The sequence below is a fragment of the Bufo gargarizans genome, chromosome 3, assembly GCF_014858855.1.
Source record: "Bufo gargarizans isolate SCDJY-AF-19 chromosome 3, ASM1485885v1, whole genome shotgun sequence".
NCBI lineage: Eukaryota > Metazoa > Chordata > Amphibia > Anura > Bufonidae > Bufo > Bufo gargarizans.
Window position 1 is genome coordinate 43,798,027 of NC_058082.1, and position 25,408 is coordinate 43,823,434.

Consider the following 25,408-nt stretch of genomic DNA (forward strand, 5'->3'; position numbering starts at 1 on the left):
GTCTAAAGATGGACTGTTCCATCACTGCACAGCTAAGTCTACTTTCACACTGGCGTTTTGCCTTCCCGTTTGTGAGATCCGTTCAGGGCTCTCAGAAACGGTCCAAAACGGATCAGTTTGCATGCTAATGCATTCTGAATGGAAAAAGATTCGCTCAGTTTGCCTCCGTTCCGCTTGCAGCATTTTGGTGTCCGTCTGATGAAATTGAGCCAAACGGGTCCGTCCTGACACACAATGTAAGTCAACGGGGACGGATCCATTTTCACTGACACAATAGAAAACGGATCCGTCATGGCTATGCTTAAAGATAATACAAACGGATCCTTTCTGAACGGATGCATGCGGTTGTATTATCTAAACGGATCAGTCCATGAAGGATCCGCACAAAACGCGAGTGTGAAAGTAGCCTAAGCATCGTGAGATTTCGATGGTAATCTCATTTCATGATGTGAATAAATCTGACATGCAATGAGTATAGGAATGTATGGAGTATTTTAGGCATTTTTTTATATAGACCCAATTTCAAAACATTTGAATAATGTGCCATAAAAATAATAATAATAAAAGATTCTGCCTCTTTATTAAATTACTTTTATTCTCTCATCACTATAATATTTTTATTGTATTTTTCACTTTTTTGTTACAAAATAACATCTCTAAGTTTTTTCTTTTTTTTCTTTCTTTTTTACAAGACACAGAATAACCAGTAAAGGGATAACCGGTAAACACTTCTATCTACACAGTCACCATCCCATGGAGATGTTTTTTCCAGGAAGCTCAGACTCCTTTGTAACTGGATCCAGCTGCTAATTTGGTGGCCACATCAAACGCTCCTTATCTACCATCAACCTCAATAAATCAGAGCATAAGCCTTGTGCTCAGTGCTCCCGGCCTTGAAGAAACCCCATGGCTTTAATGCAGTAATTCTAGAAGTAAAGGGAGGGAAGTGACCGATTAAGGCGGTGAAGGCTTTTTTTTTTCCTCTCGGTCGATTATTGACCACAGGCTCAAGTTCACATTCGGGGAAATAGAAAGCTGACAAATACTGTATAGTAGAACAAGGGCAGGAAGCGGATCCTCGGACCTACATGAATACCCCCAGACCCTTATATGTCACTTCCTTCTCTAACTTGACGGAAGGGCAGCAAATACTTCAGCAGCTTTAGTAAAGCAGTTGCTGTCAGTACCTTAAAGGGCAACTCCAGAAATGATTGAAATTAACACAGAGGATGCGGTAAATAATCCAAAATAAAAAGAAAAAAGTTTCAAAAATAAAATACGTTTCATTCTACGTCAGAATTCACTCCCATCAAGTCCTAGGATGGAGCACTGATGTCATGTGGTCCTTAGGGGTGGAGCTAAAGACCACATGACATCTGATCAGACCACATGACTGGCTTTCTTTTTTAAGCTCATTTGCCGGTGTCTTGACAAACTCAGGGAAACATACTTAACTGTGATAATCGTTTCTTATGAGCAAGAATGTGGATATAGACAAGTAGAGGAATTTTTTATGTAAGTGGAGCTGCCCTTTAAGGGTGACTTTTGCAACATTTCAATGACGGCTAATCTATGGCTCTAATTACATTGCCGAGATTCCTGATTCGGGGCTCCTTTCTTCTAGAAACTGCCCCACACCTGTCCATGGATTATGTCTGGTATTGCATCTCCTCTCCATTGAAGTGAATGGGTACTTAGGTGCAATACTGCACACTGCCTGTGAACTGGTGTGGCGCTGTTTTTGGAAGAAGGTAGCTCTGGCTGATTTTACCAAAAATGAGGTTGAATCTCGGCAGAGGAAAGAAGAGGAACACATTTCCCACAGGGAAGATTTTTCTTCTTCCTGCTTTTGGAATCCAATCAAATTTTTGGTTGAAATCTAAGGGGTAGAAGATACAGTTTTCAAAAATATTAGCCATTTAATATATGATGCTTCTTGGTAGTCACCAATGGTCCCCATGACCAAACAAAGCTGTCGATCACGTGATCCGTTCTGACTCTTGGTATTGGAGGAGATCAGTGGGCACCGATTAGAGAATACAATACATATTCGTGAAAGCTACTCCGTTAGAAAGGAGTCTGAATCAACCAGTAATCTTGACACATCCGTTTCCAACTTAACAGCTGTCAGTTAAATAAAAAAAAATAAAAAACATATATAACTTAAAAAATAATCACAACCCCGCGAATAGAATTGCATTTTGCTTGGCCAAGGTCCAAGAAAGTCCTAGCAGAACAGCAGGGAAGAACAGTCTGGATGGTTGTGAAATGAAATGTACGTTACACATTCAACGACTGATGGAGGAGATGATGCACCTTTAAGAAGGTACGGCCGAGAACGCCTTCAAATATGTAAGTGCTGGCAGACATTTTTTTTTTTTACTAGTCAAAAGGGTTAATGTCCCCGGTTCCTAGATCACAAAATTGCTGCCTCAGCTACGAGCACACTTCAACATAAACCATAAAAATAAAAAAATGAAAATAAAAAATAGACACCATCTAAAGAAAACCATTAGGTTATGTCAAGATCATTGTCCTGTAGCTACATCTACACCGGGAGCCCCCCTCTCCCCCTCAAAAAAAAAAAAAACTTTGCGCCCCAAGTGAAAGTGTCCTTTAGAGGCATAAAAATTTTAGATATCGCTGGGTCCCTTTGCCCGTTTTAGTTATTTTTTTGAAAAAATTTAAACACAAAAAGTTGAGCCGCCTCAAGTCTCATCCAAACCTGTTGGGGGGATAGGGAAAATACTATCAACCGTATTTGAAATGTAACACAAGCAACACATCGGGGACAGAGAATCCATGAATCCATTCTCCCGCATACTGTCTCATGACACAAAGGAAATGATATGAACAGTTTTGGTTAAAATCAAGGCAAATTTCAGTTCTCAAAAAAGTCAGCGTTGAAGAGAGATTTTTTATTTTTTGTCCACTTCTGCGAAGGTGCGCTGATCCCTGCTCCGGAGTTGAGATGATAATACAAACTTTCCGCACAGATATCCATATTTTTGTGATTTCGCAATCTAAAGCGAGTACCTGTCGACGTCACGTTTTCAACACTCCTCATTCGAATTCCTCAGGAGGGGGGAAAAAAATATATCCCACGCTACTGCAAAATACCTTCTTTTCATTTCTGACACGTGTGATGAAGGCCAACTTTATTGGTTAAAAAATAAAAATAAAAAAAAACAAAAAATTAAAAAGTTGCAATTTTTTGTAAGTTCAACCGCAAGACCGCTTATTTTTTTTCCCAGGTCGAATTTTTTTTTTTTCGGTTTTGCTTTTATTAATTTTTTAGGCATTTTTTATTTATTTCATTTTTTTACAAAAAAGGCTAGATTACAACACAGTTCGGGTATGCGGCCACCACCACAGTAGCTGTCTTTGGCAAGAAGTCAACACAAGGACCGTCTATGTCACCTTCTGCCCATTTCACTCTGTCTCATAAAATGGATGTTGTTCGCGCTGTCTGAGAGTTCCGGATATTGCTCCACAGAAATAACGTAATAACCATCGTAGCCCTGAACCCGACCCATGCTCAGTAATTGTTGTTTTTCTCCTTCTGTCCATGCTCGGAGACCCTCCTCACCATCTCGAAGTCTCTGCTGCTCTTTGAACCATGCCTGAGACACTGCCTTTTGTCTGGCCAGGTCCAGGACACGAACTTTCTCCTCGTCTAGGGTGGTCCCATAACGAGTGTTGAGGCACAGGGTGCCGTATTGTAGCTGGATATCCGTATATCGTCTAGTCCTCGTACCCAGAATAGTGTTGATCTGAGATACGGTTACGTTGATCCCATTCTCTAAGGTTCTCCTGCCACCGCTGAGCCCTAAAACAGTTAGGTCACTTTCTGGGGGTCCTTGCTTGATAAAGTAATGAGTGTCAACACCATCAATGGTGAAATGTAGGTTCTCCAAATACTGAGCGTTGTTCAAAATGGCGGCAACACGTCTCCCATCCTCATTGGCAACGCTAATGATGTCGGTGGTGATGCGGCCATCTCTCAGTGCAAATTTCACCCCTTTTCCAAAGATTGTGCCCAGAGTGGCGAATTTCTTATTGCTTTTTTCTAAGCGACAGCCGGCAATGGGGGAGCTGTAGACAGGGTCGAACCGTTCCAAGGTGACGAATGCTTGCAGCTGCTTCTGAACCTCGCATTGCACGCCGAGGATTGACTGGAAGACAAGAAAGGAAAATGTTAATATTTTAGATTTTTTTTTTTTTAATTTCAGCCCCCTTCCAACGATTGCCAAATTAAGGAATGCACTCCAAGCCCTTTCAGCTTCCAATGGTGTTCAGCTTCATGACTGGCTGTAAGGCAACTAGTTAAAGCAGAAGCCCTCCCCCACTGATTTGCTTATATTAGAAGATCAGGATTAGAAACAACCTGGCTGCTTTTCTTCCAAAAACAGCTCCACGCCTTTTTGCGGTTTGTGTCTGGTATTACATCTCAGTTCCACTGAAGTACATTGTGTGGGACATTGCGACTCAGCCCAATTTCTTTCAGTGGAACTGAGATGTAATAGTAGACACAGCCCGCAAAAAGGTGTGGTGCTGTTTTTGAAAGAAAGCAGCCACATTTTTCTAATCCTGGACAACCCCCTTTAGGCCAATGATTTTTAGGGACTTGATGTCCGATATTATGGAATAACATATTGAGTTCACCTGCACAGAAACGGACAGCGCGTTTTACACCCCGATTTCTATGGGGCTTTGTAACTCTGTAGGTGGGGCGTCTGATGGCGGTCTTTCAATTGCTCAAGACTTTCTGTTTCTCGTCTACTTTAACTAGACTTTTAGGATGATTGATCTGCAGTCTTTTTAGTTACAAAAACATCAAGCTGAGTGTCAAGTTATTGAAGAGCCATTGAAAAGGACTTGCAGCAGCTTGATGAAAGCTTTCCTGCATGGAAAGGTCAGAGAGTCTGCGGAGCGATCAGCCGCACTGCAGCTTCTGACTCTGGATGAAGTGTTTTACGTTTTTTTCCTACGGTTATTCATTTAAAGAGACCTCCTTACTATATGTATTACATTTGTAGGACACCCATAAAATTAGCTGATTGAGGGGCTTGTTCAGATGCTTTCAGGCATTTAGTAAAGCTAAGAGGGGTCACATAACACACCCCCGGGAAAACGTAACGCTTACGAAACTGAAACAGTTGGGGTTCACCTCTTCTTGTAGACACACTAGTGCCCTATAAAAGAGTGACAGCCCCAGTGCCACCAATAGCTAGAACAGTGACAGCCACATTGCCCCCTATATTAATGCCAGTCAAAGTGGCCCCTATATTACAGCAAGGCAACTGTTGGTTCTTGCTAGGGGAGGACTTGCCATAAACCCTACAGGGAAATTACCCGGTGGGACCAGCCCCTCCTCTTGCCCATCTGCCAGGTACGCAACGATCGGATGCGGTCAGCATTAATGTACAAGCATAAGGCACTTACACTTCTGTCAGGCGCAATTTAACTGTATTACCATCCTCAGGACAATGATACACTTGAATACTGTGGTGAGGGCGGCAGTATTTTGCGCTGCATGTCTGTATTTGATTCTGCTGGGGCGGGATTTTGTGCTGAATTGTGATATTTGGTTGTGCTGGGGGGGTATTTTGTGCTGCACTGTGGTATTTGGTTCTGTTGGGGCAGTATTTTCGTCTGCACTATTGGTATTTGGTTCTGCTGGGGTGGTATTGTGTTCTGCACTGTGGTATTTGGTTGGGCATTGTGGTATTTGGTTCTGCTGGGGCGGTATTTTGTGCTGCACTGTGGTACTTGGTTGTGCTGGGGCAGCATTTTGTGCTGCATTGTGGTATTTGGTTGTGCTGGGGCGGTATTTTGTGCTGCACAGTGGTATTTGGTTCTGTTGGGGCTGTATTTTGTGCTGCATTGTGAAATTTGGTTTTGCTGGGGCGGTATTTTGTGCTGTATTGTGATATTTGGTTGTGCTGGGGCGGCATTTTGTGCTGCACTGTGGTATTTGGTTGTGCTGGGGCAGCATTTTGTGCTGCATTGTGATATTTGGTTCTTCTGGGGTGGTATTTTGTGCTGCATTGTGGTATTTGGTTGTGCTGGGGCAGCATTTTGTGCTGCATTGTAGGATTTGGTTGTGCTGGGGCGGTATTTTGTTCTGCACTATTGGTATTTGGTTCTGCTGAGGTGGTATTTTGTGCTGCACTGCGGTATCTGGTTCTGCTGGGGCAGTTTTTTGGTCTGCACTACAGTATTGCTGGCCCAGCCTACTTCTGTTGGCCCATCCTACTCGTGTTGCCCCCACCTACAACATGGGGCCCTTTTTTTCCAGGGTCAATTTAGGTTCCAAGTCTTACCTCCCGCCCGAGAGGTCTCCTCTTTTGGGAGAGTAGGCTAATATGGATAACACATAATTCCGGTGCGATGTGGTTGCCGAAACATAGCGAAGCATTATACGTCTTTAACGAGTAATGGAAAAGACGCCTGTACCGACCTTTGGCAGAACTAGGCTATGATATGGGATCAACTGTGCCCACCACCTTCCTGTACAGCTGCCATCTCATGCCACTTGTGAGCGTTGCCCTTTAAAAACTAACCCTCAGAAGCACCAAACATAAAACTGCAGTATATAACATTTTTTAGATCCCCTTCCCTTTTATTTTTGGAAGCTCGGCTGTGGCTTTGCACAGTACACACTTGCACGCTGGCGGTATTGTTAGCTGCCGCGCTCTCTGACTAATGGACGCCTTTGGACATACATAATTGATTGCATCCCAAATTAAAAAGTCATTTAGCCGTAACCGCTTGAAAGTGTAAAATCCATTACGTGTCGATACAGGCGCATGGTGTGAAATCTCACAGAGAAAGTGTTTTAACTAGGGACCTTGGAGACCATGGAGGCAGAAGAGACAGCACGAACAGAAGAACAGGTGGTGGAGGAGGGGGGACACCTCCTTCCCAGCTTCTTGCATCTTTTAGGAGTTTCACTAGGGTGAAAGGGTCGGATTTTAACTCATAGAGAGCCACTTCCAACTGGTGGCGCTAGCGAGATGGTTCTCTTCCTTAGGAGATTCGTCTTTGTCTATGACCTTTCGATATAACTTTTTGAAACTCTTCCCTTGAAGAATCTGCCCAGCTCTATTGCACAAGTACATTGTTTTCAAAGGAAGCAAGAAAAAACTGAAGATGCACTGTAGTTTGTAGAAAATCTATCCAGTCTGATATAATAAAAGCATAAAGTTTCCTGATACAGAGCTCCAAATCTACTGCGTAGACACAGAGCTCAATGATAAAATGATGTTTGCCTCCAACCACCACTAGAGGGAGCTCAGGGTCTTACTGCATACTGTTTATACTCTTTAATAGCCCAGTATGCAGTAAGCTCCCCCTAGTGGTGGCTAAAAACAACAAGAATTGTATCATCTAGACCTGTCTCTATGCAGGGGATTTGGATCTTTGTATCAGAAAAAAACTAAAAAACAAATCTCCAATCACTATAAAGACAAGGCAGTAAAATGTGGCTTCTCATCGTATAATGAAATATCTGCAACTTTCTAATATACTTTTTGTTTCGACTCCCTTACAGTTTTCAGGGTCTCTGCCTGCTCTCAATTTCAGGTGTACGTTCATCCTCCCAGCTGAGGTTTTGTTACTGTGGTATAAGTATTACATCTCCCACAATGCACCACAATACAAAAGGTTCTTGTGCAGACACTGAACAAGCAGGGGCAATTGTGAAGTGCAACCTGTCCCAGGCTACTGTATGCCACAAATATCTAACAGGGGAGTCTCACTTCCTTGGTTGAACTTGATGGACTTATGTCTTCTTTCAACCGTATTGACTATGTAACTATGTGAGAGTCCCACCTCTACTGGGAGAACAAGCGATGGCCACCACCTACTATTGCATCCAGGCAGAGAATGAATGGAGAGGTTGATAACTTAACGAGTCAGTCGGCACCTGTCCTATTTTGCCGAATTAGGGTCTTGTTATTCAGTAGGTGGATTTGCTAAGGTATTTACAGTGAACCCACTGGTATAAATGCTGGGTAAACTTACTCCTACCCTTTGTCTGAGCTGAGGAAGCCACCCAGATTTCTAGCGAAACGTTGACCAACAGCAGTTAGATTAAAAAGCCTTCACAGAAATATCTCTACTCTGGTGTAACCCATTACCTTGCTGTTATCCCACTCCTGGGTCTTCATCTGAGTATTCACCAGTTCATAAGATGGCTCCATGGCATCAATGTCCGGCCGGGGGTAACCGGGGATCACGTTGTGCAGCTGAAAACCGAAAGTGAGCAGCCAACTGTTGACATCTGGTGCAAAGAGCAGAGAAGAAGACATGGGTGAGTTCCTAAAAAAAAAAACTGAGTGCCTTTGCTTTACTTATCTTGTACTGATTCTATGTGACATCATGGTCAAATACATTGGATTAATGTCCGGTAAACCTGCCGAATTCGGCCATCTACCTGTGTATTAGAATTTCCGACTTCCCCCTAAAACCCAGATGTCGGGGCAGGGGAGAGGGAAGACTGGTCTGCTGGATTTCAACATGGCCAATTGTCTTGTTTTAGGGGAAGATAAGCACCCGCTAGAGATGTCTGGCATAGCAAGCTTACTCCCCTCTCCCCATTTAGAACACATGCATGCTCGACCAAGTAATGGGAGCGGTGAGGGATCGGGAGGAAGAGTTGTCACTTGTTTTAGAAAGGGCTATAGTAAGAATTCTTCCGGTGCATTGTGAGAGCTCAACAGACAGTTACATAGTTACAGCTAAGCTGTTAGGTCACATGACAATGTGGATCCATACTAGGTGGTCACCAACAGAAGCTTTACTTTCACGTTGGATCCAAGTGTAGAAGAAAACAGGAGATGACTGGAAATCAGTACAAGATAAATAATACAAAGCATGTGCAAATTTTCTCAACACGTTATGTTGATTACAACGGTGACATGTTATGGAAATGCGGACGAGTCCTTTAAGTACACGCTGTGATATGGTTCGGAAATTTACTGCGTTTTGATGTCACTGCAGCAAAGGCCGTAATGAAGCAGATGTGAGAGCCGGCAGCAGCAACATCTGCAACGTACATGGATGGTTAATCCCAACAACGGCCTGCCTTCTCCTGAACAATTTCTTCCACCGTTACTGGAACAAAGACTCCCAGTACAATAATCAATCACATCATGAGGCGCTTTTTATTAACGCCCTTGAAAAAGGAACCAGAAGGCCGAGGTCATGATCAAATGCCACATTTAATTAACTGCCAGCCTGCAAAACGTAGAAGTTAGAAGAACGGGAAGGGTTAAAAATCACTTGACCTTCCAGTATGCAATTCCGCCATTATTCTAATGTGTCCATATTTATTATACTGGATATATCTGAAATATTAATTACAGCAAATTCATGTTTTTAAGTTGTGTATAAATTTAAATGGTTGAAATCTAGTGGTCATTAGCGGCACTGCAGTATTATTTATTATTTTTGGTGGAGGGGGTAATCCTTATTTTTGGATAACAAAAACTGGGGAATTTAAGCCACTGGCACAGTTGGTCAAACTGAGCTATTTCGGGATGTTTGAAAAATATATTGCCGAATATCTGCAATTACAAAAATGAATATTTAGTGCCATCCTATGTCGAAACGCACCCTAATATTGTTAAAGAAAATATATTATGACCAGCCTTAGGCAGCCTGTTGGAAAAAGAAGACTAAAGGTATTAGATATATCATGCATCCCATTAAGAACCATCTAATTTGGGAGTCAAAATGAAAAATTGGAGGATCACTGACCCGAAAACAAAAACATTTGTAGATGAAAAGTTCTTAAAATGTAAAATTTCCACTGATTAGTTGTTAGCAGTTGACGGTCATACCGAATTATCTGCATCTTTCCATTTCATCAATGCACTTTGGACCAGAGATGGAGAATGAACGCAAAAGTGGTCAAAGTCTGAAATCTAGTTCTGGGTATAGCATCACAAGAAACTTCTATATCAAGATGCCTTCAAAAAAATTCATGCTCTCCTCTACACTTCAACAACTAGAGGACAAGCTACAGACTCAAGCATGGTGCAAATCTGGTTGGTTCAAAGCATGTTTATTTTTATTTTTTTAGAAGAGTCATGCATTTAACAGTTATAGAGAACTTGACTTATGTCCCTAGTCAGTAGGACACCTTAAAAAAAATATAAAGCCACCTCATAGGTCCATGTTCCACCTCTTGCTGTTTTAGACTAGTCAAATCTAAGCTCATAAAAAGAAGAAATGGTATTGGGGGTCAAGTGATTCTACAGTACTTACCGGTCATATAGCACTTTGTATCCTGGGATCGGCTCACAGGGTTATTGTTTTTAAACATGTACAGGTTGAAGGGCATTATGTTGGTGGTGCTAAGCTGCTTCCAAACATCATGGTCAGGACTGGTCCATCGACCAGCTAGCACATCATACTCCCGACGACCCATGTGGATGAGCTTAGTGAGAGGGTCAAAGAGTCCACCATGGTAGCCTATAATAAGCTGAAAGTTAGGGTTTGAGTCCAGGTAGATTTCACCGTAGGCAGTGTAAAGAATTTGTTTGATCATAAGTCCAGAACCAGTGAAGACCGCCATGGGAGTACCAATGTTGTCACAGGCAATGTAAAACTCATCCCCACTGCTTAGTTCCATGGCAAAGAGATGGCCTTGTAGGTCGTAATAAAGAGAGGCTATCTCAGAGCTAGAATGGTTGTAGAAATGTGTGATCCTAGTAGGGTTAGCAAGGTCAGCATAGAAGAACTGTAAATGTTGACCATTGTTGGTCTTTCGGGAAATTCTCCTTCCAAGACCATCATATCGATACTTAATGCTCCACCCGCTGATTTTATTATAAGCCTTCACAAGAAGACCGGCAGAGCTGTATTCGAACATATCGCTCCCTCTCTGCTTGAGGAAGCCGTCTTCATCCAACCGATACTGAACATCTCCCAGTCTAGTTATCCGGTCCCTCAAATCATATCTGAGCGGCATAAGGCGGATGCTGTTTCCTGGATTTAACAAATGCAAATTTCCGTTCAGGTCATAATTGTATCTCCATTGCTGTTTGTCATTGACAAAGACTGTCTGTAACTGCCCATCGCTGTCATATTCATAGGTGTATCTCGTGGAGTTTGCATAGGGTCCGACCTTCAGCTCCTTTTTCACCACTCGACCCATGTTGTCATATTGCAACATCATCCAAAACATCATAGATCTGAATATTTCATACTGCAATTCCCGTACTCGCCCGTAGGTGTCAAACTGTTTTTTATGGGTCATGACCGCCGTGGTGATGATCTGGTTGATATTATAATAAATAACTCCAAATTTGCCGAATTGCTCCGTTTTGCCGGATACATCATCATACCTGTACAAGTCAATGGGCAGTGGTGTCTCGTTGATGACGGCCTGCATACTGGTCACCCGAAAACTGTTGTCATAGTTATAATCAAATCTGGCATTGACCATTCCTTCCTCGGTAAATCGGAAAATCTGACGATCAATCAGAGGCCCAATCTGCCGGAAACGAATTGTGCATGTAAATCCATCATTTTGCAAGTTGACCGTCTTCAACATGCCAGCAGTATCATCATACATGAACGCTATCTTGGTAGTGTCGTACAAGATCTCGGCAAGTTTTGACAGTTTGCCATATTTGTAAATTATACGTCTTCCTGTACCCATGTAAAGAGTTTGCAACATGTGTCCTTCCTCAGAAAAGTCCTGGATAACGGAGGCATTGCCCTCAGGAGGTCGGTAAATATTTCGATAGTATCCTATAGAGCGGATGGTCTCCAAGGTTTGTCGAGCCACATTTGGCATAGTGACAGAAGATAGGCGGTTGTTTTTGTCGAATTCAAAGATGTACTGTCTCTGGCTATGAAGTAGCAACACCATGGACTGCAAAAGAAAAAGAAATTGGTGAATGTTATGCAAGTTTCAAATTTTTTTAAATGTATTTTGAAAATTACCGTAAATTTTTACATTTATTTTTTAAAATTTAACATCTGAAGTAAGATTTTTAAATTTGTTTTCAAAATTTTTGATTTCTATGGCGTCACCATCCCATTGACGCACTCTACACGGTGGTTACACCCTGAGCATTCAAAAACTGAAAAGGTTACATACCTTCTCAAGGTAAGTATAGGTCCATGACTTCCCATCAGCAAAGGTCCTGGATGTGATTCTTCCAGCTTGGTCATACTCCATTCGTTCGGACATAGTTCCTCTCTGAATTCCTGCTACATGACCTCCAGCAGAATAAGTCACATTTACTCCACTTAGGCCATTGGATGGAGACCAGAGGCTGGGTCTACCGGCGTGGTCGTATAGGATCCTCAGGGTGAACTTCCGGTGGTCATCATTGATCTTCTCGGTCCTTGTGACGCGATCGAAATCCAAAGACAGCAGATTTCTATTGTGTACCTATAAGTATATAAAAAATGTTTTATTCTTACTATATTAAAGTATAACCGACCCACCGCACCTAGCCGTAACCAGTCTCGTATTACATCGAAGTGGGCATTTCAACACAGATACATAACCAGACACACTTCCATTTATATGAATGTTCAAAAGAAGGAAACCAATTAATTCCAGTCGGTACAATGACTAAAAGTTAGGAAAAACATTATTTACCCTCAGACGGAGTCCAAAAACGGTGACCTGCCCCCGTGCCTGCTCCTTGCGCTGTCTCCACTCTACCAGATTGAGGCCATTGTCTATAGGCAGGGTCACGTTGCGTTTGCTGACGGTGGGGTTCACTGTACCAGCGAGAAGGTGAGGTTCTGTCTGAAGGGAGACTTCCATACCATTGGCTAGAATGAGCCTTAGGGACCCGTCGGCCCCGATGTAATAACTGTTCCTCACTTGATCTAAAAAAAAAAGCGTTTTGGTTAAATTGAAATACACCAAACAGGAAAAATGTTGAATGTAGTCATGCCCAGCCGAGGGGTCTTGTCGGGGCGAGTGAGTGGGCTAGTCATGCCCAGTCCAGCGAGGGCGCTAGTCATGCCCAGCCGAGGGGGCTTGTCGGGGTGAGTGAGTGGGCTAGTCATGCCCAGTCCAGCGAGGGCGCTCATCATGCCCAGCCGAGGGGGATTGTCGGGGCGAGTGAGTGGGCTTGTCATGCCCAGCCGAGGGGGCTTGTCGGGGCGAGTGAGTGGGCTAGTCCTGCCCAGTCCAGCGAGGGCGCTAGTCATGCCCAGCCGAGGGGGCTTGTCGGGGTGAGTGAGTGGGCTCATCATGCCCAGTCCAGCGAGGGCGCTCGTCATGCCCAGCCGAGGGGGATTGTCGGGGCGAGCGAGTGGGCTCGTCATGCCCAGCCGAGGGGGCTTGTCGGGCCGGGCTGAGTGAGGGAGCTTGTCCGGGTTCAATTAGTGATGTCCAGCTGAGTAGAGTCAGTCTTACTGAGCCTAATTTGTCAAAACCGGCAGAGTAGAGTCTAGTCTGCTAGATAAAGTAAGATGGAGTTTATCACCTTGAACAACCAGATCTTACAATGCATTGCACAACGCTTTGCATAGGACTGCAGGTTATCTTACTGCATTGTAATCTAGATGCGTTAACGAGAGCTCAATGATCACCTCGGCGCTGCTACATCCGTTTAAGCTGTTCTGGCCATGACTAGGCACAACTTACCTTGCAGCAGCGTGTAGAAAGCTCCAGACGCAGACAGGTTGGTCGTTATGGTCACATCCTCTTTATTTGACTTCTCCACCTGGACGTGGACCGAGCTGTCTGTGTCGCTGCGGAAGCTGCTCACCTGCCCCGTGGGGAACGTGACATTGGTCAGGCGGCCGAAACTGTCATACCTGAAAACGAGAGGCACAGTAACACAATGGTCATAAAGTGAGAAACTTTCTAGTTCTGGAATAGAACATGTGTGATATTGCTAGACACTGGTGACTAAAAACAAAAAAAGGGAAATATTTTTTTTTTTTAAATAAAATAACTTTAGAATAAAACAAGAAAAACAAAATAAAAAATGGAAACAAAAAAATTAACTAAAATCAAAATAAAAAAAAAAGCGAATGCACACCCATCCCTAATTTTGTCACGTAGCATTTATAGAAAAAATAAATCTAGGCTAACGTGTAAACAATATTATCCTATTTACTAACCAGGTCGAGAAGAAAAACATGTAAACTGTGCCAATAATAACTGAAGCTGCTGCCGACGATCGTCAGTGCTAATGGCTGCTGGCAGTACCTCAGCACCTTGCGAGGTGGGACGCTGTGCACTGAGATCTAACACCACACATCGAGCCCCGTGTAGATAAACAAGGGCAGGTAGAAAGCAGAGGTGACGTCCATATGAAACAATCAGCACCCAGTTGTGATATAAACTGCTTCAGTAATCGAGAATAGAATGCCAGAACTGCAGTCTAGACTGACACACAGTAGAAGAGAGAGCGCTGGGGTGTCACCCTGAAGATTTCTATCATCTTAAGGACCTGCTGTCTTAGCCGATCATCTTCTGAAGGTGTAGGAGACCTGAAAAACGCTTATCCCCGTTTCTATTGGACAATTTTTTGTTTTTTTCTAAGTTGCTTTTCTGATCGTGTGCACAATGGGGAACATATTTTCTCTTCTCCTTTGTGTGGAGAGCCGAATAAAATCTTTCCTTTATGTGAGCTTTCAATTACTGTGAGCAGAACCCCCACTCCCCCCCACCCAATCTAATTTCTGGCTTTCAATGCCACCCGTCAATTGTCATCCTACTAGAAATAGCTTCAAATGGAAAAATCTGACCCCGCATGTTTGTAGCCAATTTAATATTGGCAGAATTACATTTAGAAACGGCTCTTTCTTTCCGAGCCGCTCGATAATTTATGTTGCCACGCTCTTAGATTTTAACTTAAGACCAAAAAATGTTTTCTCCCCCAAGTAAAGTACAATAATCCTTCACGCTGGTGATTTACAGCCACGTAGTGTGAAGCACATTTCAAGCTCCTATAAAATGGTTGGAAGGCATCTGACCTCGCAGGTCGAGTTAAAAAACATTTTTTTCTACCTAAAATCAAAAGCATCCCTCACTTGATCTAGGTGACAACAAATAGGGCCACTTTTATCGCTTATACAGTGGTTGTCATCCAGCTCAACCAAAAGGATTGTCTACTTTGGAAAACCTGTTTTCCTACACCCTATAAAGAGTTTCTCCCTCTCAATACAGGCTGCCTATTGATATGAATGGACAGTGTGCAATACTTGATTTCCCTTGTGGTGGCGCTGCAGAGAAATCAGATACTTACTGCTGGGTTTTCCCAAAGATCACAGCCGATCGGTGGGGATCTCAGAAGGAGGACACTTTGTGAACAGCTTATTTTCAAGAGACCTTTCTAACAAGTAAGGATTGTCCAAAGCAGAGAACCCCTCCAAGGCTGGTGGAGACCTCTTGAGCAAAAAATTTGGTGAGGGCCCCCATCCTACTTGTGGGGCGTGGATACCACATTACAGCCAAATATGGTGGTGACACATGGCCTTCTCCACATAAGTCTATGGGAGTATGTAGACATCCTAAACACTCAGACTTCAAGAGAGGTCACCACCTCTTCAGCAAAGGGCCGTCACTTGGGGCCTCCCTATAATCCAGCCATGCTTGGCCATTTCTTACAAAGCTATGCAGATTTTTCATTTAAAGGGCATTGGTCAATAGTATCAACCCTATTAAATCAGCCATGCCTGGTAGGGCTGACCCTGCTAATCAAAAACATACCTTTCGTCCCTTGATCTGAGGATGCATTTAGAAGGAATAAGGGTTTTTAAAATAAGCAAATTAGGGATAAGTGCACCAAGGGGTGGGCCTTAGCCACTAAGTGTACCTTCGTACACTCAGTACACTCCCTCTCCACTTGATTGACAGATCCTGGCATCTACTTGAAAAAGGGAGTGTCCAGTGGAGTTGAGTGAAGGAGCTAAGGAAGCAACCAGAGGCTAAGACCAGCCCTGTGGTGCATTTAAGTCCTAATTTGCATAATTAAAAAACTAAACAAAACACAGCTACGGATTGAGGGAAGATAGGTATGTTTTTATCCAGAAGGGTCAGCCCTACCAGGCATTATGGCTTGTTTAATAGGGTTGATCCTGCTGATAGATGCCCTACAAGAGTCAATGAGACAATGGGGTAGCAACCCCTATGGGAGATGTAATGGCCAATTAACAGATGACTAAGGGACCAAAGTACAGCACTGAGTAGAAGTTTGTGGAAATGGACAGATGATGACTTAGAGAAGTTTAGCAATCTGAGGTGGAAATAGATCCACACTGAGGTTAGTTGGGTTCATACTTACTCGTAGAATGTTGTCCAGCCGTTCTCATTGCTTTTGGTGGCTAGAAGACCAGAATTCCCATGGTACGTCATCATGGCCAGCTCATTCCCCTGTTCGGACACACTCTTAAGAGCACTGTTGGTGCCAATGGTCAACCAGAAGACTTGTCCATCAGGTACCACCAACCAGAGCGGCATGCCAGTGGAATCCCGCCTTATGTTGAGGGTATTCCCATTGTTATCTGTGATGAGGGTAATATCTCCATCCCCAGTGTAGGTAAAGTTGTAGAGATAATCTCCAGTGGTCAGGCTCTGAGTGTAGAGGTGTCGGCCAGTTGTGTCGAATAAGTACAACTCCTGGTCAATGGGAGAGGACACTTCATACATGTTCTGACTGTTGAGGAAGGGTTTATTGGTACGGATGAAACGTATCCGTATATTTCCGAGATCGGCCACATACAAGTCCCCATCGGCACACACGGCGAGAGAAGACGGCGAGTTCAACTTTGCATCTTTGGCATAGCCATCATCTCCTGAGAAGCATTCACAGCTGGCATCATTCTTACAATCACAACCGCTTGGAGCTCCAGCAACCAAGGAGATCTCACCATTGGTAGTGACCTGCCGAATCCTGTTGATCTTCTTGTCGTCAGTTTCGGCAATGTACAAAATCCCATTATGCGATACGGCTAAGGCTGTGGCGGCCTCCAGGGTGGCATGAACGGCTACCTTGCTGAGGAGGAAGTGGTCAATGCCAGGAACCTGGCAATGCATCGGTCTTCCTGCCACGATGCGCACCTGATGGTTCTCAGAGATTTGCAACACCACATTGTTGTCGAGGACGTAGAGTGAGTTATCCATTGGGTTCACGGCTAAGTCAGTCGGCCATTCAAGACGAACCTAGAAAAGAAAACCAGAAACTGAATAACCACAAATGTCCAAGTAACAAAAAGTTGGGGCCAATCTCGCGAACCTCAAAAGGTTCAGCAATAGGTTGCAACTTGGTCATAGTTAAATTTGTACCCCCATGGATGCAAACCAAAGCTAGTCTGGACCACGATAGTGAAGACGATGAAGAATATCATGAAACAAGGTTTAAGTATCTCAAGTTGGACCCACCAAGAAGTTGTCCAATTGATCTACCACCATTTCTGAAGGTTAGTGGGGCCAACACAAAAGTACCTTGAGATGGTCACAAGGGAGTTAGATGAAGCCAATCTAATTTTTTTTGTGAGACAATTTAATAGCATATTGGTTATGATCCAGAAGATATTACCTAGACACTACCTATCATACACAATCATAATTCCTTGGTATATCCATCAGATTTATGTGCGATCATATCTCATGCTCCATTCACTCCCAAAGCTGCATTCATATTCTGCTGGCCAGCACACAGAAGCCATCCAGCTGTGCTGACAGAAACACGCGCTTGATTTTGCAGCATGGAAGGTCCTGTAATCTAATAGGAAGACAGCAGAATTTTGAGTATAGCTTTGGATGTGACTAGAGTACTAGATTTAAGCTGTAAAGACCAAGAGGTGTCCTGTGTTACACACCGAACACGATGCCTGAGGCACAGCTGGGTAAGCAGCTCGTCTCTGCGGCAGTCTGCATCTTGTCTGAGTTCCAGGCCAAGCCCTGAATTATGCACTCCTCTGGCCGTGGGCCGACTTTACCCCCTCTTGTATTAGAACATTACAGCGTGCGCTTTCCTCTTTAATAATGTATGGCTCCCTAGCTTGCTATAATCTTCAGAGCAACGCTCACACCGCAGCTTTGCGTTACCATCAAGTACAGTTGGTCGCTCTCAGCAGCCAAGGGAATTTTCAATTTTTAAACCCCATTTCTCGTCACGACAGGCGGGTTAAATATTTCATCACCTCTGAACCCCCTAGTGCTGGGGGCGAACCTTGCAAGTCATATGCAATGAGGCTTGAAGGAACATCCGCTATTACAGTCTGTGCTACATTTTATCTTCTTTTATGTATTTACTTTGCACAGATCGCAACCACTCCCATTATCCCACAATCCCCGATGGGGTTTATAATCCAAACCTCCCCCCGTCCCACCTATGTGCACAATTTTATGGAAAGCCAATGAACCTATCAGTATGTTTTGGAGCGTAGTTATGTGCCAGATTATTTTTGAATGCAGCTTAGGATGTGATTAGAGTATAAAGTCGGTTTAAAATCCAGGATGACAGGCCTCTAAGATAAAAAGCATAAAAAAGCTCAGAAACTAGTCAGTAAAACAATATGTGATAAAATCCAGTTGTAGAGACTGTAATCTTTTGACTTATTGCGCACTCTAGTCACATCTCCAGCTGCACTAAGAATTTCGCTGCCTATAATGTGGCATATCCACCACAATAAACTAGAGGCTGCTGCCCTAAAGGGGTTATTGGGAACCATTGGGTCCTGCAAACCCACCTTAATGAAACATAAGAACCTTGTAGGAGTAAGTTTGGAATTTACTCAGCATTCCAAATTTGCGTGGATAGGCCGCTCTGGAACCCGTCCATGTAACGATATCCAGGTTTCCCGCCTGGACTGTAGACGGGACCAGAACTATTCCTCTCCTGGTTCATGCGCAAACTCTTGTGTCCACCTCCTCTGCACCAGGAAAGGAATAGTCCTGGCCCCATCCACAGCAAAGTGATGTCCCATCCATAGCCCAGGCCAGAAAAACCTGGTACAGGACATAAGGTTGGTTGAATCAGGATTTTTAGAAGAGAAGCAACACATGACCAGGTCCCTGTGCGCCCGATCCACTCAGCTTAAGGAGGGTAAGAAAATGTCAAGCCTTCTTCTGTAGGAGTGTTAGGTGTAATTAAGGTGGGTTTGCAGACAACGGACAGTCCTGCAGCCTGAGAGCTAGCAGCAGAATTATCAATGCAGCTCTGGGTGGGATTGGAAGATAGGAATGAAGATTCAGAATTCTATGGAGGTCTTAAAGAGGTGGTCCTCAGGATAGGTCATCAGTATGTGATCGATGGGGGCCTGACTACCAGCATAGAGGTCGATCAGCTCTTTGAAGAGGCTGCAGTGCTCTTGTGAGCGTCGTGGCCTCCTTTACAGCTTAAAAAGTACACACTCATCCAGTGGCCATGCTTGGTGTCACAGCTCAGCCCCATTCATTTGAATGTAATTGAGCTGCGCCTAGGCCACGTAATCGATAAATGTGATGTCACTGGCCTAGGAAGAGGCCGCGGCGCTCACCGAAGTGTCACAGCTTCTTCAAACAGCACGATCACATACTGATGACCTATCCTGAGTATAGGTCATCAGTATTAAACATTTGGACAACCCCCTTAACAGTAACTGCCATCAATCTTAATCAAGGAGGTTGTCTAAGTCTCCAAGGGTTGGTAATTTGGGGGAGACAAGGTTGATGTCAAGTCTTAATACATCTTTAGAAGGAATGACTTAGAAATCAGGCTTGGCATTCACAGACATGGTGTCGAGTGTGAAAAGCACGCCCGCTGGATCTTAAGAAAAATAAAAAGTTGACTTTCTGCAGAAGATAGAATGCTTTCCTTAATCTACATCCTTCACGGGGCAGGTTTATCTGTATTATAATGAGGACGCCGACGTCTTTCCATCCTCAACTCTTTAAAGCACAGCGTGTCTCCAACTGTGACTAATTTGCAATCTGATACAACTAAAATCCTCTTACATCCCGGCTGTTGTAAATTTTGGGCGTTACACATCCCATGCCAGTTAATCGGATTCAGCTCGTGATAGTGCCCCTACCAGAAGGGCATACTACAGAAGGGCATACTGGTACCTGTGAAATATCCATAATGGAGTCACAGCTCAAGGGCCAGGCCGAGGTTAAGTCGTTGGAACCAAGAAGAGTGGAGATGATGCCGTTTTGATCGATGCGTCGTATCATGGTGCCATCAACAAAGTAGATGAGGCCGTATTTGTCCACAGTGATGCCTGGAGAAGAAGATAAACATTAATTTGGGGTCTTTTTCTACAGTGTGAAGATACCATTGAGTTCTAATGCGAAATGCGTTCCAAATGTATAGAAAATGACTACTGGTCTACAGAAGCCTTGAACTTGTGCTAAAGGACCATATCTGTTGGGTGCTGGATGTGATGGGAACAGTTCAGCACCCTCATTTGCCAATGTAAAGTCTTCAAAATATCGTTGGTTGGCCTAAGTGGGTCTACAGTACTGTATGTTGGTAGGCTGAGCATTGCATGTCATGCACTAAGTAGCTGTCTAGGTCTATCATTTAGGTCTTCTCCCTGACGGCATTTGGAAGACTCACCAAATTCCAAAGCATTTATCAAAAGCTGCAGTTGACACCAACATCCATAACCCATGGGACAAGGACCATGAGATACACTGGTGAAAAAGCATTTCTATCATGTTACATGTGTAAGTAGTATGACACGAATAGGATGGAGCACCCTACATGCTTGAGGAGTCTAGCTGTAAGCTGAGTGACAAGATGATGCTATCTAGTGCTACTGCCAAAATGATAGCCTATCAACCAGGACCAAGTCAGGTAAAGGAATATATCTTGGAAGTCCATGGAAATCAAAAGTGATGGTCAACTGAAGTCAATGAAACTTATACAGACGAATGAAAGTCCTGGAAATCATACGTGATGGTCCATGGAAGTCAACAGAAGTCATAGGTATTGGTCAATGCAAGTCAATGGAAACCATATGTAATCGTCAATGGAAATAATAAGTGATGGTCAATGGAAGTCAACGGAAATCATACATGGTGGTCAATGAAATTATATGTAACAGTAAAGGGAGTCAAAGGAAACGATATAGGATGAGGTTTATACAGGTGAATGAAAGTCTTAGAAATCATATAGATGGTTATTGGAAGTCAATGGAAATAATATAAGATGGTCAATGGATATCGCATCTCAATGGAAATCATATTTGACTGTCTGACCCACGGACATGAACATTGTACAAAACCATAGGATACGACTACAATAGGGTCACCATATCCCTCTACATGTGACCAGTTCCTCGTAATAACTTCCAGTGATGATACAAATAAGACATCTGCTCGATATTGAGATCTTGTATTCTTGATTTTACTTGCAGCCTTTAGTCATGCTCTACCGCACATCCTGACTTCGCTCATGTCCCTTTAAAAGCTCCCTGAAAGAAGATGACAGCGTGTGTACGAAGCTCTCATCAATGCCGAGCATGAGATTCAGTCCAACACGAAGATGTAACTTCAAGTGCTAGTGATTACCCCACCCGGCGTGCAGAGCTGAGATTCTAATTAAACACCGAGATGACGGTGTGAAGAGATGAGGCCTACATGTTGTCATATGCCCTCCGCAAACCTCCGATAATCCTCCCGACACATTTCGGCAGCGTGCTCGGAAGCAGCAGGAGCTTCCATGTGGTGGGTGTTTTTTTATGTGCATCACCAGCTATCACTTGATAAATAATTCCTTCACGTTCCAAGCCGCACATAAGATATGTTACTAACAAAGATTAATGTAAAAATAACATTTATCTCTCACAAACAGCAAAACTAAAGGATTTAACTCAAAGGAATGGAGAACGTAGAGTGACCTACACCAGGGTCTCCTTGCAACTATTAGTAACCATTTATAGTACTGTGCATTAGTGGTCTTAAAAGGGAATGTGCCATCAGAAAATGACCTATTATGTTAATCCAATTTTGTACGTTGAGACAATTTAAAAAATAAAATAAAATAAAAAAGCCTTAAAAAGGGGTTCTGCGGTTTCATAATGAAGGTTTTTATTTTAATCTTCCTAAAACACTGAATATTTTTGCCCCACATACCTATCTCTCATGTCAGCACTTTCCTTCTCCTATTCTCAGCATCATCTGCCTGCCATGCTGTTCTTTCTGCAGCAGTCATGACCCCTACATCTCCGCTCTCCATGTTACTTAGGCAGAGCAAGCCCTGTGAAACATTACAGAGAAAAGCATGCTGGGATTGGTTGGAAAACCCAGCAGGAAGTTGGTGAAAACACGAAGTTTCACATGTAAACATCCTGCCAGGATGCAGCGATGCCGAGAGCAGGGGAAGGAAAGTGCTGATGTGGAGAACAGATATATGGGGCAAAAATATGCAGTGTTTGGAGGACTCTGGGCAGATACCTAAAATCCTGCAACTCTCACACTGGCCACTGAGCCCCACAGCTGGCCGACACATCCTGCTGTATAGAGATCACTTCTTAGAAGTCATCTCATCATTACAGACAGGATCACAATGATTGGTTACACCTATATATACACAGAGTGTGTATATATATATATATATATATATATATATATATATATATATATATATATTATCCACCATTAACAATAGGTGCTCAACTCCTCTCCCTCTCTGCAAATTGACCTCTGCAAAGGTCACAAAGCATGCACACAACACTCGCCCATACAAATCAATGAACATCTATCTATGGTCCATATGGCTTCTGTAGTGCATCTCTCTAAATGCTGTAACCAGCAGCTCAGGCAAGATGAAAATCTGTACAGAAAAAAAAAAAAAAAAATCTACAGTCAGAAATTAAAAACAGATTCGAGAAAAAATAACGGGTCTTCCTATCTGGTCTTGCTTAGTAAAAAGTAATATGGGCACTACATTCCCTTTAATCCCAACCAACAGAGCCTAAGGGATCTTTCACACGAGCGGATGCCGCGCGTGGAATCCGCTGCGTGAAAGACAGCCAAGCCCCGTTCCGGACAGCAGAGACACGGAGCATTAACATGACTGATAATGCTCCGTGCATCTCTGTGATCTTTTTACTATAAAATCACAGTGAGATAAAGTTGTCACCGTGATTTTGTAGCAAAAAGGTCACAGAGAGGCACAGAGCATTATCAGTCATGTTAATGCTCCGTATCTCTGCTGTCCGGAGCGGGGCTTGGCTCTCTTTCACACAGCGGATTCCACGCACGGCATCCGCTTGTGTGAAAGAGCCCTAAGAGTGAACTTCAACCCTTCCCATAACCACTCTAACACCTAGAAAGCCAAGGATGTTCTTCAGCACCTCAGGTTCTATTCACATCATGGTGGAGACTTCAGTCAGACATATACATCGGGAAGATTTCCCACTGTATGGAAGGCTCTGATATAAGCCGATAGAAACACGGCACATCACCATTAGGGTCTCATGTTAACAACATAGACCAATCCCCTTAACGATATCTGCCAGAATGTCCACAGTGTTGCGTAGACTTCTCCATAGTCTTGAGTAGACTATAAGTCTACGACCAGCCTGGAAGTCAACGGGGATGTCTTGTGCATCTTTTATGGACACAGCACCAGTCATTAGGTCTGTAATATGGCACTCTACGAGGAAATATCCTGCAATCCTTTCCAAACTCTGCTGCATCTGATGTAGCCGTGTAATCCGTCGTTGCCCTAATTTGCGATCCTACAAAGCAGATGTTAAATGGCTGGAAAAGGATTTACCGATTCCGGCCATAAAAAAAGTACAAAACCCTCCCCGAGTCTCTTTACCGCTGACAGCTTTAGAACGCATTAGGAGACCCATACGCCTTCAGTCCGGGCCCTTTAAATAATGTAATAATTAGATTTATAAATTTACAAGGGACCAGCGGTCTATTAATTGCCCCGCACTGGATGAGGAGTGACACAGAACAGGGTTGGGTGATATCAAGTTCCTTAATCCACAGAACTTTGGGCTCCGGGTCTGCTTCACGGTTCACTGCGACGACGATAACTTATTCCTAAAAACCATTCCCTTTGGAAATAAAAATTTGAAACGTGTAATTCTACATATGGTTGAGACATTTCGCCATGGACAAGGATTACAATTAAATTATGAAAATGCAGCTGAGGTTTCATATGGCTTGATTTAAGACTCACTTGTGGTTTGGGACTGATTGAAGGCAGCTTTGTCGGGAGTTTTTTTTCTTCCTTTTTTTCGGTTTATGGTGCGTTAAGTACATTTTTTTTTTTTTTTTTTTTGTATGTTAATCCGGGCCTCCAAGCATTTTGGGAAGAAAGCGTCTAAAACTAGTGAAATAAATCCCCCTGGCTCGGGTCCATATCTTGTGATATATGAACAATAGCATTTTTGGAAAATTCTGTAAAATGAAGCGAGGTCCTTCTTCAGGCTGGGTGGAAGGCAAATATCGGCCCACTTGGCATTTGCCCATTTAGTATTTTAAGGGAGATATATCAAGACTGGCGCTCTACTGATATCCCCTGCCCTGCCGGAGGATGCACCTAATTTACGACAAGGCGCAGGTTTAAACAGAAAATATACGGCAGCTCTTTAAAAAACAGTGCCACGCCTGTTCACAGGTTGTGTGTGGTTTTTTACATCAGCGCCACTTGCTTTGATGGAGCGAATCTACAATACCAGACACAATCTATAGACAGGGTATGGTGCTGTCCATATCCTTCAAGTCCATCAATATCTGATCGAACGGGGGTCCAATACCCCACACCCCACAGATCAGCTGATCGGGAGCAGCCCTGGTGCCAGAACTACAGAGCTCCATCTTTTGTGCACTGGATGGAGCCAGTTACTGTGGTATTCACTGCAACGAAAGCAGCACTACAGTAACCAGCTCCATCCACTACACAATAGGCAAGGCACCTGTTTCTAGCGCTTGAACTACTCCAGAACGCTGATTGGTGGAGAGGCATGGTGAAGGATTCTGCCAATCAGCTTCTGATGGCCTATCCTCAGGAATATAAAATTACTGGACAGCACCTTTAAGGGTTTCTGGGTGGCAGGAACGTGTCATGATCCTTTTGGTCTAAGCCAAATGGGGTGGAGCTAAGTAGCCTAGCTATGTTCAAATCCCTTAACTGGTCCTTCTAACAACTAAGAAGGTGCAAATATGGTCTTTAGTTCAATGTTATTCCAGTATTTGTAACATTCCCCACTGTTGAGAGGGCACAGAGACTCCACCAAATGCTCTCCAACACCGAAATGATAAAATAAATAACTGAGAAATACATAATCTAGGGTTGGGGTATGGCAATCATCTTTCCTTCCATGGTATTAAAGAATAGAAGTGGCAACAACCCCATTTATCAATGGGAGAGACAATTTCAGATTTCCATAAGAACATGAAGATCCAACTTCATCCATAGACCACATGCTCCGTTACCAATCAGCTCATCAACTAGGTCCC

General features: G+C 43.5%; 1 protein-coding gene across 1 annotated transcript in view; it reads right to left on the reverse strand.

The window, feature by feature from the left end:
- Positions 1–603: 603 nt before the first annotated feature.
- The window catches only part of TENM4 (teneurin transmembrane protein 4), a 209,140-nt gene continuing 184,335 nt past the window's right edge, over positions 604–25,408 (reverse strand). Inside the window, exons 21-28 of the mRNA XM_044285413.1 lie at positions 20,048–20,202; positions 16,281–17,158; positions 13,631–13,803; positions 12,629–12,864; positions 12,119–12,415; positions 10,276–11,890; positions 8,145–8,287; positions 604–4,175 (exon numbers count right to left, since the gene is read on the reverse strand). Coding sequence (XP_044141348.1) covers positions 3,417–4,175; positions 8,145–8,287; positions 10,276–11,890; positions 12,119–12,415; positions 12,629–12,864; positions 13,631–13,803; positions 16,281–17,158; positions 20,048–20,202 — 4,256 coding nt within the window. The 3' untranslated portion in view covers positions 604–3,416. The remainder of the gene's footprint in view (positions 4,176–8,144; positions 8,288–10,275; positions 11,891–12,118; positions 12,416–12,628; positions 12,865–13,630; positions 13,804–16,280; positions 17,159–20,047; positions 20,203–25,408) is intronic.